A 13530-nucleotide genomic window follows, 5' to 3' on the forward strand; every position below is an offset into this window, starting at 1 on the left:
GCTAGCTTTCATGTAAAAGTCATGGCAGGGTCAGCAACAAACTAGCCAGGTGGCAACTCCAGGCCACGCTGCCATAAATAAATAGTTATGTACTAATGTCACACAATCAGAGCTAGATGCAAAGCATATGGGAAGAAAACATTCTGATGTCAATATTCAGGAAAAACTATGGTTGTTAAATTCAGGATCCACTGTTGGTATTGGATTTTGAGATGCCTCAGAAAATTAAAAGTAGTGAAGTTTTTAAAAACCCAGGCTAAAAGATTCTTTGAAATGTACAATATTCCCTTTAATAAAAAATCCTTAACCTTTGGCTTAAGACAGTGTGACTATTTGATGTAGTAATTAAGCATTACTGAAAGTTGGCAAGAGCACTGACTCTGGAACCAAATTTCAGGAGTTTAAATCTTACTACTGCTACTTATCCTCATGACCTCTAGAAGTTCCTTAACCTTTTCATGTCTTAGTTTTTTCACTCTGTACAAAAGGGAAGAGGAGGATAACAGCAATAGTACCTGCCTCGCAGGAAGTTATGAGGATTAAGCGAGTCTGTGCATGGGGAGCCTGTAAAACAATACCTAGTAAACGCCCTGTCCATTTTTATCAAGTAGTCTTACTTAGCCTATTTATTTATGGCCAAAACCGCAGTTGCTTTTGCACCAACCTAATATTTCACATAGACTATCCTCTAGACACCGTGCTATATAATCTTTTATTTGTACCAGCCTATTAATCTTAAAAACAGCCCATGCCCGGGCAAAGTTGCTCATGCCTGTAATCCCAGTACTTTGGGAGGTAGAGGCTGGAGCATCACTTCCGGTCAGGAGTTTGAGACTAGCCTGGTCAATAAAGCGAGACTTCATCTCTAGAGAAAAATTTTAAAATTAGCCAGGTGTAGTGGCATGTGCCTGTAGTCCCAACTACTCGGGAGGCTGAGGTGGGAAGATTGCTGGAGCCCAGGAGTTCGAGGGTGCAGTGAGCCACAATGGAGCCACTGCACTCCAGCCTGGACGACAGAGTAAGACTCCATCTCTACATCAAACATACACAAATAAAACACCTCCATGAATTAAATCAGTTTTACAGACAAAAGAAATGAGGCTTCGATGGATTAAGGAATTTATTCAAGGAGGTATATCTAAAACTTCCAACCCAGGCATTATTCCAGATGAAAAATTTTAAACCACTTACAGGTTCTCTAAAGTCTAAGCACCTTTGCTTTCGTTTGCTTAAATTGTTGAAATCAGAAGAGAAACACAACACATGACCTTCTAAGAACCAAACAGATTTTAGAAAAGAGATTAAAGGAGGGACTGATATCCCAACAAATTGCTTTAGGAGAACTGAGATCCATTCATAATGCATATGGAAAACCAAAAAAGATTGGCTCATTACTCCAAACATTTATTGAGCGCCTACTATTTTCTGAGAACTGGGGTTACAATAAGATGCGATTTTAGACCTTGAGCAGCTAACTGCAAGGAGTGAAAGTGACTTTTTTTTTTTTTTTTTTTTTTTTTGAGACGGAGTCTCGCTGTCGCGCAGGCTGGAGTGCAGTGGCGCGATCTTGGCTCACTGCAAGCTCCGCCTCTCGGGTTCACGCCATTCTCCTGCCTCAGCCTCCTAAGTAGCTGGGACTACAGGCGCCCGCCACCACGCCCGGCTAATTTTTTGTATTTTTAGTAGAGACGGGGTTTCACCGTGTTAGCCAGGATGGTCTCGATCTCCTGACCTCGTGATCCGCCCGCCTCGGCCTCCGAAAGCGCTGGGATTACAGGCGTGAGCCACCGCGCCCGGCCGAAAGTGACATTCTTTACTGCCGGCTGTTTGATGACGTCGGATTTGTTTCAAGTCTGTTTCTCAACAAGGACAAAACTGTCTTCCACGCGATGTACAGAAGTTGTAGGGCTTCCTCAACACAAGCCAAACTATGTTTACAGCGACCCTAGTGAGTTTTCCTGCTCGGACCATGACAGACTTGGTAGAGTGAAGACATGGTTTCTCGGCAGGCCAGTCTACTCTCCGAGGAGCGCTCAAACTGGCGCGTTAAGAAGTGTATTCAAATCGCGCGCTCTGGCAGGGGCTTTCGGGGGCTCACGCTGAAGGATCGCGGGGCACTCGTGAGACCTGCCGCCTGGTCTGTGCGTCAGGCCGCCCTGGCTTCTAGTAATTGGGAGAGTACAAAGCATCCCTTGTTGATCCTTTGATCCTAGGTGGGCGATGCCCTGGATTCCTACCTGCCTACTGAAACTCTGGCGCGGCGCCTTTCCAAGGGCGGCCGCTACTTCCTGGTTGGTTTGCCCTTAACTGACATGGCGGCTAGTTGCCTTCGGCCGCAGCACTGCGGCTGCTCAGTAAGCCAAGCTCGGGCCCTCTGGTGTACAGCCCGTCCCCGCCGCGGAGGTGCCGGTGGAGCCTGGGACCGGGCGAGTCTCCGCCCCGCTTTTGCAGCTAGGGGTGTGTTTCAGGGGGGATTGGGGCAAGCCAAGCAGGCGAGGACCCGGGCCTGTGCCGCTTTGCCTACCCCTCATCCCTCGGCACCAAGGCTACTTGAGCCCCAGGGTGTTTTTTCCTTGTTCCCGCCACCTCTTGGTCCCTGGCCCAACATGATACTGACCAAAGCTCAGTACGACGAGATAGCCCAGTGCCTAGTGTCTGTGCCGCCTACCAGGCAGAGCCTGAGGAAGCTGAAGCAGAGGTTTCCCAGGTAAGTGTCCATCTCTCCCCTCTCACAGCCCTTTGCCTGCAGCAGCAGTGCCTGGGCCGCCCAGGCAGCGCTTAGGAACCACGTGTCACACATTGAGTGGGGAGGAACACCAGTGTCAGGCGTTAGGAGGTCGAGGTTGGCGAAAAAAGGTTTATTCTTTCACTCGCCTTCCACACAAAACTCTTAACGGTGAGTTCATGGCAGCCTCCCAAGGCCTTGCAATTAAATTCAAGTCAACAGATATTTATGGAAAACGTGGTACGTGCTAGGTGATGGGTGAACATAGTAGGTGCTTCATAAATGACCAGAGGTTAATTGACAGATACTAGGAATGAATGATGGGTGGGAATATGAATTGTAGATTCGAAAGGAGCAAATGGAGGACCCTTTTCAATTGGCCGTTGGAAACAAACAAGGGAGCATAGGGGTAAAGCGGCTTCATACTGTTTGACTGTGGCTTGTACTGTTAACTGTGGAATTAAGTGACCTCAAGGGTTCTCAATCCAATCAGAGAGCAGGGTACCCAGGGATTCCACTCTTGGGTCATTGGCCATTTGAACAACCAGATCTAAAGTTTCTCCATATATGTTATGCATACACACATTCCGGGTGTATTTCATACTTCCTCCCCCGAACACTTCTTTTTTCAGCGATTTTAGAATTATCCAACTTTCTAAGAAAGGACTTTGGGAATTATGTAGATTTCTCATTTTAATGAAGTGGAAACTGAGACCCAAACATTACATGAGGAACCAGTTGAGGACAACCAGGTCACTGTATTTATGTTGTGTTAAAAGCAGAGAATGTTTGTTTACTTTTTTCCTAATGAAAAACCAAATCCAAACCTGTACCATTTTGTTTTGTGGCACTGAGCATGGTTATTCCTAATGGAGAGCTTCCCCATCCTTGACGTATTCAGTCCCTGAACAAACACGACAGAAAGTAATTTCTTGAGAAAAGAAAGGTAATTGGATAATAGGTATCAAAGTACAAATTGAAGCATAAGTTTAAGTTCTGTTATGACTTCGCTTTTTGAAGGACTTGGTTTTCCTAGTCTGTAAAATGAAGGAGTCTCTTTTCAATATTATCCAGATTTGATTTAGGGCAATATTTATCCCTTTATAGCCTTTAGTATTTTATCAGACTTGCTAAGAAGGAACAAAATTGACACATAATTTAATTTTCTGTCATTAACTCTTGCCAGTTCTGCACATGAACAGTGAAATGGGTGAAGACTGGTCAGCCAAGGGAATAGGTAGATTTTTCTGGGCAGTTTTAAGAAAAAGCATACATTTTGATATTCTCCTCTCACTATGTATGCAATCACTTGTAATTTTGCTTTTCTTTCTCTTCCTCTCCCTCTTTTTCTCTTTTTCGTTCTTTTCTCTAGCAAATACCTTGTCTTCTCTATAATAAGTAAGTGTCTGTTACTTTAATCAACACTTACGAAAGCCTCCCTTCCTGTGTGACACCATGCTGTCTGGTGTATTCTCTTATGCTCTTTTCTTTCTTATTCATGATATACTCAAATCTTTTTCACTTCTCCCAAATGCCATACAGGGAATAAATAACAACTCTCCTTCCACAGGAAACTTTATTTAGAGAGAGCTGAACTACTAATCCGCAAAAGAAGGGATTAAAGAACTATTTAGGGCTGGGTGTGGTGGCTCACGCCTGTAATCCCAGCGCTTTGGGAGGCCGAGATGGGAGGATCACTTGAGGCCAGGAGTTCCAGATCAGACTGGGCAACGCAGCAAAACCCTATCTCTAATAAAAATCCAAAAAATTAGCTGGGTGTGGTGGCATGTGCCTTTAGACCCAGCTACTCAGCTACTCCAGAGGCCGAGGTGGGTGAATCACCATATCAAGGTGATTGTTACCTTGTTACATTACAATCCATTGGCCTGTTTTGAACTTGAATGGATCTTTTACCCATGCCTGATTTGTTATCATTGTGCATTATTCCTTTGTAAAATGTTGCTTGTGAGTTGTGCAGATCTTACAAATGTCACCTTTTATTATACAATATCAAAAAATTACATTTGTTAATATCATCTCTAATCTCATCAGAAGTCTGTAAGATTTGAAGCTGTCAAGCTTGTGGTGATGGATATGAGCATTCCAGTATTTGAATTTTCCCTTGAAAGCTCAAATTTTATCATTGACAACAAATGCTATTAGTTGTTTTCCTTGAAATGACAGGCTCACATTGTTTATTTTTGAGAAAGTGTCTGCCAGATACTTAAATCTGAATAATATACTTTGTTATCATTAATTCAAGTAAAAATGGTGTTCCCTAGAAAAAGTAGCTAGTTCAGCTCTCAAACAATCATACAAGTGCTTTCCTGGGAGGCAATCATCATACTTTGATATGAAGTATATGTGCTTTGTATTTACTCTAGTCATACAGAATGTTAAAAGGTTGTGTATTCAAGGGTTGAGATTTAATGCAATTAATAAGCGAATATTCTTAAGTGAAAGTCTTGTTTTGTTTTGTTTTGTTTTTCCTGCACATGTGTGGCAGTGAATACAGTGACTACTAGTACAGTTATGATGCCTATGATTTGTGCCTTGATTTATGCTCAGGAGCTGGCAGTTTTACTCACCATTGTTTTTGTACCATAAGTCCAAATGTGAATACAGCGCAAAAGGAAAATAATATCTTGCTATTTTTATAAAAATAGTCGTGTTGACCCTGTAGACCTGTGAGAGGGTCTCAGGGACTCCAAGTCCACAGCCACACTTAGACAATCACTAGCTAATTCAAATCAAAGGATAATTATGTTTTCCAGGATTTTGATGTATACTGACAAATTTAAAAAAATTGTACTAGTCCTTTTACTAGCAGAGCGTGAGAGTCTCTGTCTCTGCAACTTTTCCAGTATTGAGAAGAGTCATTATTTAATCTTTAATATGTTCAATCAAGAATGACATCTTGTAGTTAGCATTTTAAAAATTATTATAGGTTGTACCTTTTTCCAAATTTTTTTGACCACTTAATTTTCCTTTGAATTACCTGTTTGGTATCCTTTGCCTAATTTTCTGTTGGCATGTCTGTTGTTATTGTTTATTGATTTATTACTTATTGATCTGCATATGTTCATGATGTTGGTCCTATATATGTCATATTTGTTGCATAAATTTTCTCGTTTGATTTTAAATATTGTTCTGCTTTTGATATGGTTAACTTTTAAATGTATGCTTTTTTTTTTCTGACATTTTTGCCTTTATACTTAGGAAGTTCTTTTCTATCCTAATATATGAAAGAAAAAAATATTTCACCTAAATTTTCTTTTAGATTCTTTATGGCTTTGTTTTTTATTCTTAATTTTTAAATCTTTCTGGCTGAAATTTATTTTAGTAAATGCTGAGAGGTGAAGATGTAGCTTAATTTTTTCTCCAGCTGAATTTTTCCTCTTACTGTGACTTCTGGGGTAGCCTCACTTCTTCATGGCTTGTTTTGACTGAAGTTACAAAATTATGTTTTTTCAAGTCACTGTGTTTTACTTGGTCTCAGAATCCTTCACTTTAAAATGAAGGAGTAGGACTTTGTGATCTGTAATATCTTACAACTCCAAAATTCACCGTCATTCTATTCTTTTCGTTTCTACAGTTTTACTATACAGTAAGTCATCATTTAATGTCTTCGGTAGGGCTTTGGAGACTGCAACTTTAAGTGAAACAATGTATAATGAGAGCAATTTTACCATATGCTAATTGTTATAAACAAGAATTAAGTTCCTATAGCATATTTCTGGTCATAATAACATCACCAAACTTCTAAATAAAGACCCAAGGCTGGGCGCTGTGGCTCAAGCCTGTAATCCCAGCACTTCGCGAGGCCGAGGCAGGCAGATCACGAGGTCAGAAGATCAAGACCATCCTGGCTAACACAGTGAAACCCCGTCTCTACTAAAAATACAGAAAATTAGCCGCGCACGGTGGCGGGCGCCTGTAGTCCCAGCTACTCAGGAGGCTGAGGCAGGAGAATGGCGTGAACCTGGGAGGCAGAGCTTGCAGTGAGCTGAGATGGCGCCACTGCACTCCAGCCTGGGTGACAGAGCAACACTCCGTCTCAAAAAAACAATAAAAAATAAAATAAAGACCCAAAACACATCTAATATTAAACATTGAAATTAATGTGAGCTTAAACAAGGAAGATAATTATTTACCCAATTTTTGGTGAATCAGTGAGTGATGGTGGTCATAGTGGTGGTGGATTAAATCTAAGAGTATGTGTTTGCAAAGTGAAATTTGTGAGAAGCACCTCTTACCACCATGTGTTCAAAAGCAAACAACAGCCTGTTCAACAGAGCGAGACCCTGTCGCTTCAAAATAATTTAAAAATTAGCCAGGTGTGGTGGTACATGCTTGTAGTCCCAGCAGCTCAGGATGCTAAGGTGAGAAGATTGCTTAAGCCTGGGAGTTTGAGGCTGCAGTGAGTTAGGAACGTGCCACTGCAGTCCAGCCTGAGCCACAAGAGTTAGGCTCTGTCTCTAAAAACAAAAAACAAAAAGCAAACAATAATAAATGTGGTGAGCTTGCTGAGCACTTGTGTACTGCATCTTTATTGTCATGCGTTTGTATGATTATCATAGATTTATGAATTTTTATTTTACAGTAATTTGTATTTATTCATTTATTCACTTATTCACTCATTTATTTACCAACCCGCTTATTCCAGTTTAGGATTCTGAGTGGCCTCTGGCAGCTCAGGCTGCAAGGTATGAAGCCATCCCAGCACGGGACACGCTCACACACACTCCCATACTCACTCACACTGGGGCTATTCAGACATGCTAGTTCTGCAGACATGCACGTCATTGAGATGTGGAAGGAAACCAGAGCACTGGGAGAAAGTTCACGCAGACGTCAGGAGAACATGCAAACTCCACACAGACAGTGGCCCCAGCCAGGAAACAATTTTTAAAAATTCTCATCAACTTTATAACAAAATAGTGTTGAACAAAATAACGTTATTTGAAGACTTTCTGTAATGGGCCCTTTGGCACCTGAAACATAGGACATACTACATTTGAAGTACTTGCTGAGGACACATTTATTGATTGACATTTTTTAATCTTTCTTGTGGACATTCTTAGAAGCCCCTAGTCCAATCAGCTGTTACTTATAAGGTTATATTTTACATTATAATTTCCTGCCCAAACACTACATATATATTTGATTATTTGTTACTTTTGGGAGAGTTTTTGGGATAATTTTAAGCTTGCAGAAAAGTTGCAGAAATATTACGGAGAATTCTCATATACCCTTCACCCAGCTTCTCTTAATGTTAACATTACCATGGTACGATTGTCAAAATCAGTAAGTTAATTTTAATGCAATATCATTAATCTACAGACACATTTTTTGAACTTTGCTAGTTTTTTCACTGATGTCCCTTTTCTAGGATCACACGTTGGATTTAATTGTAATATCTTAAGTCATTTCCAGTCTGTGACAGTTTCTTACTATTTCTTTGTCTTTTATGATTTTGACACTTTTGAAGAGTACTGGTCAATTTTATAGAATGTCCTTTCCTTTGTGTTTGATGTTTATTTTCTCATGGTTAGATTGAGGGTAAACACTTTTGGCAAGAGTACCCTGGAAGTGATGATGTGGCCTACTTAGTGCATTACATCAGGGTCTGTGACTTCATATGCCTTATTATTGGAGACGTTAACCTTATTCACTTGATTAAGGTGGTGTCTGCCTTGGTTTGTGCTCAGGAGCTGGTAGTTCTAATGTTACTTTTATTATTATTATTATTTTTAAATTCTGAAGCTCTTTAATAGCTTTATAATCAACAAATAAAACTAGTGGTGTTTTATAATAGGAAAATAATTTTGTGATATATGACAATGGCATTGCTTCATAAGGACAAGAAGAAAAATTGGAAGTGTACAGTAGAACTAGTATGTTTTACTATAGAGTCTTACATATGTATTACTTGAGAGTGGAAATATAACCATAACTTGCTAACCTGTACTATGACTCACAAAACAGGCTCTACCTGACCAAGCTACAATTACTGACTAAACCTGAACTCTTTTATCACGAGCTCATTCAGCCTCATGTGCTCAACCCATACTCATAAACTCTGTTCCAGAAACTGCCGAGTTGACAAAGTCTGACCAATATCTAGTAGGACCACCTCATGACTAGTTCCGGCTGCTAGAACCTTCTAGTACCTCTTCCCTAATTCTTCATTTTGAGACACTCCACAGTTTCCTTGGTGTGGGTTTACCTTTGAGTTTTTTTTTTTTTTTTTTTTAACTATTACAACTGCACTATAAAGTTACTATTGTTCCTTTTAATAAATACCTTGTGGGGATATACTTTGAGACTATGCAAATTTCTTGTTTCTCGTCACCCTTTTTCCCATTGATTTTAGCATCCATTGACTTTTTCGTGAAGCAGTTATTACTGGTATTTGCCTAATAGTGATTCTCTATTTCTCTCACCAGAATATTCATTTAACCAGTGTCATCCACTGCCACCATTTTATGTGAAACGAACTACCCTACAATTAGCCCACGATTTTCATTGGTATTTGTGGAGTTTTTCACCACTTATTAGCATGTGGTCTATAATAGTGTGCTCACTATGTTTGTGGCACTATTTGGGTATTAAAACAACAACAACAAACAGCAACAACAATAACAACAAAATAGCTGGGCACCTGTAGTCCTAGTTATTCAGGAGGCTGAGATGTGAGGATCACTTGAGCTCAGGGTTTTGAAGTTACAGTGCATTGTAATTGTGCTTGTGAATAGCCACTGTACTCCAGCATGGGCAACATAGCTGTACTCCAGCATGGGCAACATATTTCTAAAAACAAAATAAGACAAAACAAAATAGGATAATGTAGTAACTAATTTTGGATAGCTTGTAGTCTGAGGAAACTAGTGTAAGACACATCCAATAGCTATAAAGTATTAGAATCATAGAATGTTAGAAGCCAAAGGATTCGTTGAAAAGTTAGTTCAGATATGGTTAAGTAGCATTCTTAGGATTCAAATAAGTAGAATATACCTTGTTGGGAATTATTTTGCTAGTAGACCAAGCCCTCTGGCACAAGTTTAATTTTTCCTTGAGTTCCCTTAACCATATATTGGTTATTTAGTCGCTGTACTAATGAATCAAACTCATGATACCATAAATCGCTAAGCAAATAGATATCTGTATCATTTTGATATATCTTTGCCCTTAGAGATCCTGGCTTAGGTTTTTCTAATGGTGTTTTCCACATTTTGAAGCATGTTTTTTTTTCTTTTTTTCTATCTTGGCCCATATCTCCTACTGTCTTCCTACTCTTGGATCATGACATAGGCAACCATTCACTCATATGAGGTGCTTTAAATTGCTGTTCCTAGTAAGATCTCAAAAGTAATAGGTAAAAACTTGTTTGAATGGTCATCCTGTGCTTAAACCAATGTACTTAGTCATCTTCTTGAAATCCTCACCTCTCTTTACCAGAAAATGAGTTGAAGCTGGCCATATTGTGTATTGTGCTGTGTACAGTGTTGAACTTAGTGGTTCTTGGTGGTGAACTTAGGAGTCCAATCTGGTAAGGAGTGGAGTAGCTAAAAAACTTGCTTGGGACAAGCACAACAGTTTCACTTGGCTCTCATGCTTATTTGAGGTGGCTTGGTTTACTTGGTGCTGCCATTGGTTATGGTTGTCTTTTTTGAACAATCCCTCCCACCCCCAATAAATGATGCATTTTAAGATGCCTGCTCTTTCCAGAGGGAGTCTCGTATTCCATTCTTCTTGCCTCCTATTACAGTTTGTTCCTGAGAAATGACTTGGCTCTATCTCTTTTTATCTGAGTCACAGTTGTCTCATCTGTAAAAGGAGAGGTGAAGTCCGACGGCTAGGAAGTAGAGGAAGCAGGATATCAAACCCAAGTAAAGTCAGGCTCCAGAATCTCTTTCTCGCTCTGTTGTCTCTTCTTGTTCAGTTCCTTAAGGCTGTGGTGACCGTGAAGTGAGATAAGGCATGTAAAACAGCACAGTGTAGAGCTCTCCGTAAGTTTTTAATGAAAAGTAAATATGATTTTTGTTAGAAGGTAGTAGCTGATCTACAGTAGAAGAAGTGTCTGAGCAGTAACCTTTTGAAACATAAAACACAATTTTGCTTTGAAACAAAGTGCAATAGATTTACAGAAAATGAAAATGTTTATATGGAACAGTTGGTTGTATGGCTGAACACGTAAGATTTGATTATCAGTTGAATACTGTATCGTTAACAGAAACTTCTTTAAGTATTTCACAGTGATATATAATGGCATTTAAAAAAAATTTTAAACCTAGATTCACTGATTTTTAAGAATGAGGGAGCATTGCAATGCATAATTAATACCGTAGGGCTTGGTATACTTCATTGAAATACTATTCCTATTGGCCTTGTTTCTCTCAATTGAAATGAAAGTTGATTCTCAGTTTGTGGTCAATTTTCTACACTTCTGATAATGTTGTGGTGGACCTGAGTTCCAGAATAATAAGTGAGAATAGCTCAGAAAGAGAGAGAAAGGCTTTTATTGAACTGGAAATTCTACTGATGGTTTTGCCATAGAAATAGAATTAATTTACATGATCTTTAAAATTAATATTCATACACCCAGGAAGGATATCTAGGGTTATTTCTGTATTGATAATTGGACTAGGTAGGAACGTCTAAGAAAAGAGTATGATTATTTCATGTGTTTTCTTTAGTGATCTTTTACATTTTTTTCTGTATTATTATTATTATTTTTTTACTTTGTTGCTACATTGTAGCTTAGCTTTAAAGACTCTTCTGAAAGGTTATTATGTTAGTGTATGGCCCCTTCACTTTCTAAAAGAAGTGTTTAGCTTTTATTAGATATTTGTGCATCTTTGCATTGTGTAGCTGCGAAAGGTATATGAGCTTGAATTCTTCGCAAAGGAGTATTTGAAGAAAGCCTCAGATAATGTTATTCTAAGAAGAATCCACATGCTATAATTATATTTCTTATTAATTTGGGGGGAATTTTCATGTGATTAGAATATTGGCTTCATTTAAAAAATCTATATTCAGGCATCAAACTTTAGTTTACTAAGTAATAACCCTTACCAGAATGATTGCTTGTGCAATAAGGAGAAATTATATATTTCTCTAGGGGAAAAAAAGGTTCAATAGAAGTATAGTTTAATAATATTTTATTATTTAACTTTTGACAAAGTTGACTGAATTTGCCATTGTTTTTATTACACATTTTGTACAGTTTTGCCATATTGGTTGAATTTTCCTTAGAAACAAAACAATCAATATATGTTTTACTAGATTAAATCTGAAAAGTGACCTTAATATATGAAGTCATGCTCTGGTATAAAGATCATACAGAAGATAGGTAAAGAGTAAATGCTTCTTTATTTTTAATTGTCTTTTTATTGAAGGGAGATGTTTTCAAATGTATACTTGAAGATGTTTCTCCTTTCTCCATTCTGCTGTCAAGTTGCTTAAACAGTGAGCTGTATATACAGTGAATACATTTAAGCTGCTAGGGTGAAACTCCTAACTGAATGACAGTTCTCCATTTCTTTTTTCTTTTTTTTTTTTGAGACGGAGTCTTGCTCTGCTTCCCAGGCTGGAGTGCAGTGGCGCCATCTCGGCTCACTGCAAGCTCCGCCTCCTGGGTTCACGCCATTCTCCTGCCTCAGCCTCCCGAGTAGCTGGGACTACAGGCGCCCACCACCATGCCCGGCTAATTTTTGTATTTTTAGTAGAGACGGGGTTTCACCGTGTTAGCCAGGATGGTCTCGATCTCCTGACCTTGTGATCTGCCTGCCTCGGCCTCCCAAAGTGCTGGGATTACAGGTGTGAGCCACCGCTCCTGGCCAACAGTTCTCCATTTCTTAGGGGAACAGAACACAGCTAGATCCTGGATTGTTTGGTCCATGGGTTTGAAGCTAGAGTAGAACAATCTGTGACCCACGTATGAAAGATGGTACATGCTGATCACAAATCCAACCCTGTTGTAGCCACTTTGGGGAACTAATACCTGCTTCACCTTTTCTTTCCTCTCTTCCCGTCCCTACCCTTTCATGAAACATATAGTGAAGAGTCAGTAGTCCGTCTTCGTAAGCCAAAGCTTCCTTCATGCCAAGGAACAGTGACATGGCTTGTCACTTTCAAGTTACGTCTCTTGGCTAAAGGGTGATCTTTTCTATTCATTCTGGCTTCGTGACAGCAAGTAAAAGTTTGTTTGCTTTTTTTAACCTACTGTGGTGTTCAAACTGTGACCTCATAAATAGCTGGGATCTCATTGAGATAACAAGGACTCTGCAATTTTTCATCCAAAGTAAAATGTTAAATTTTCTCAGGACCTATTTCTTTTATGTGTTTGAAATACTATGATTCAGTTGCTAAAAAATGTTTAAAGCTATTATACTTAAAGCAATAACTTCAAGACTATGAGAATAAATATTTTGAAACAAAGCAATTCAAGTAGAGGAAAAAAGTAAGGTAGATTCATATCTCTTAATATAGCTGTTCAATGAAATATGTAAGTACTTGGTCTTTCCCTGACCAAACACCGGCCCCTGCTAATTGAGGCAATTCTGTGCGAAGCCCAGTCTTTTTCTGAGGTTGTCCTGGGAGTAGTCGTCATATCCAAGACTAAGATTTAAAATACCTGGTATATCATCATTGCTCCCCACCCCCAACATATACTTATTTTTAATTATTTTCAGTCACTGTTAGTTAAGGCCTGTCATTTGTTCCAGGAACAAAAAAGGATGAGATATAAACTCTGAACTTGTGTTTATTCTGTTACATGAAATAGGAGGCATAGCAGACCA

The 13530-nt window shown here is 39.3% G+C and overlaps 1 protein-coding gene across 17 annotated transcripts in view; it reads left to right on the forward strand.

Annotated features, from left to right (window-relative positions):
* The first annotated feature begins 1612 nt into the window (after positions 1–1612).
* The window catches only part of CDIN1 (CDAN1 interacting nuclease 1), a 234067-nt gene continuing 222149 nt past the window's right edge, over positions 1613–13530 (forward strand). For 13 of the 17 annotated variants that reach the window (XR_008539534.2, XM_063794701.1, XM_063794702.1 and 10 more), the window contains exon 1: positions 2082–2707. Coding sequence is in view for 15 of the 17 variants with exons in the window: in XM_063794701.1 (XP_063650771.1) it covers positions 2313–2707 (395 nt within the window). In the remaining 2 variants the exon portion in view is untranslated. Of the gene's footprint in view, positions 2708–13530 lie in introns of all 17 variants that reach the window. The other 4 variants (XM_024349115.3, XM_063794700.1, XM_063794706.1 and 1 more) reach the window with 4 other exon arrangements.

Source organism: Pan troglodytes, chromosome 16 (assembly GCF_028858775.2).
Source record: "Pan troglodytes isolate AG18354 chromosome 16, NHGRI_mPanTro3-v2.0_pri, whole genome shotgun sequence".
Classification (NCBI taxonomy): domain Eukaryota; kingdom Metazoa; phylum Chordata; class Mammalia; order Primates; family Hominidae; genus Pan; species Pan troglodytes.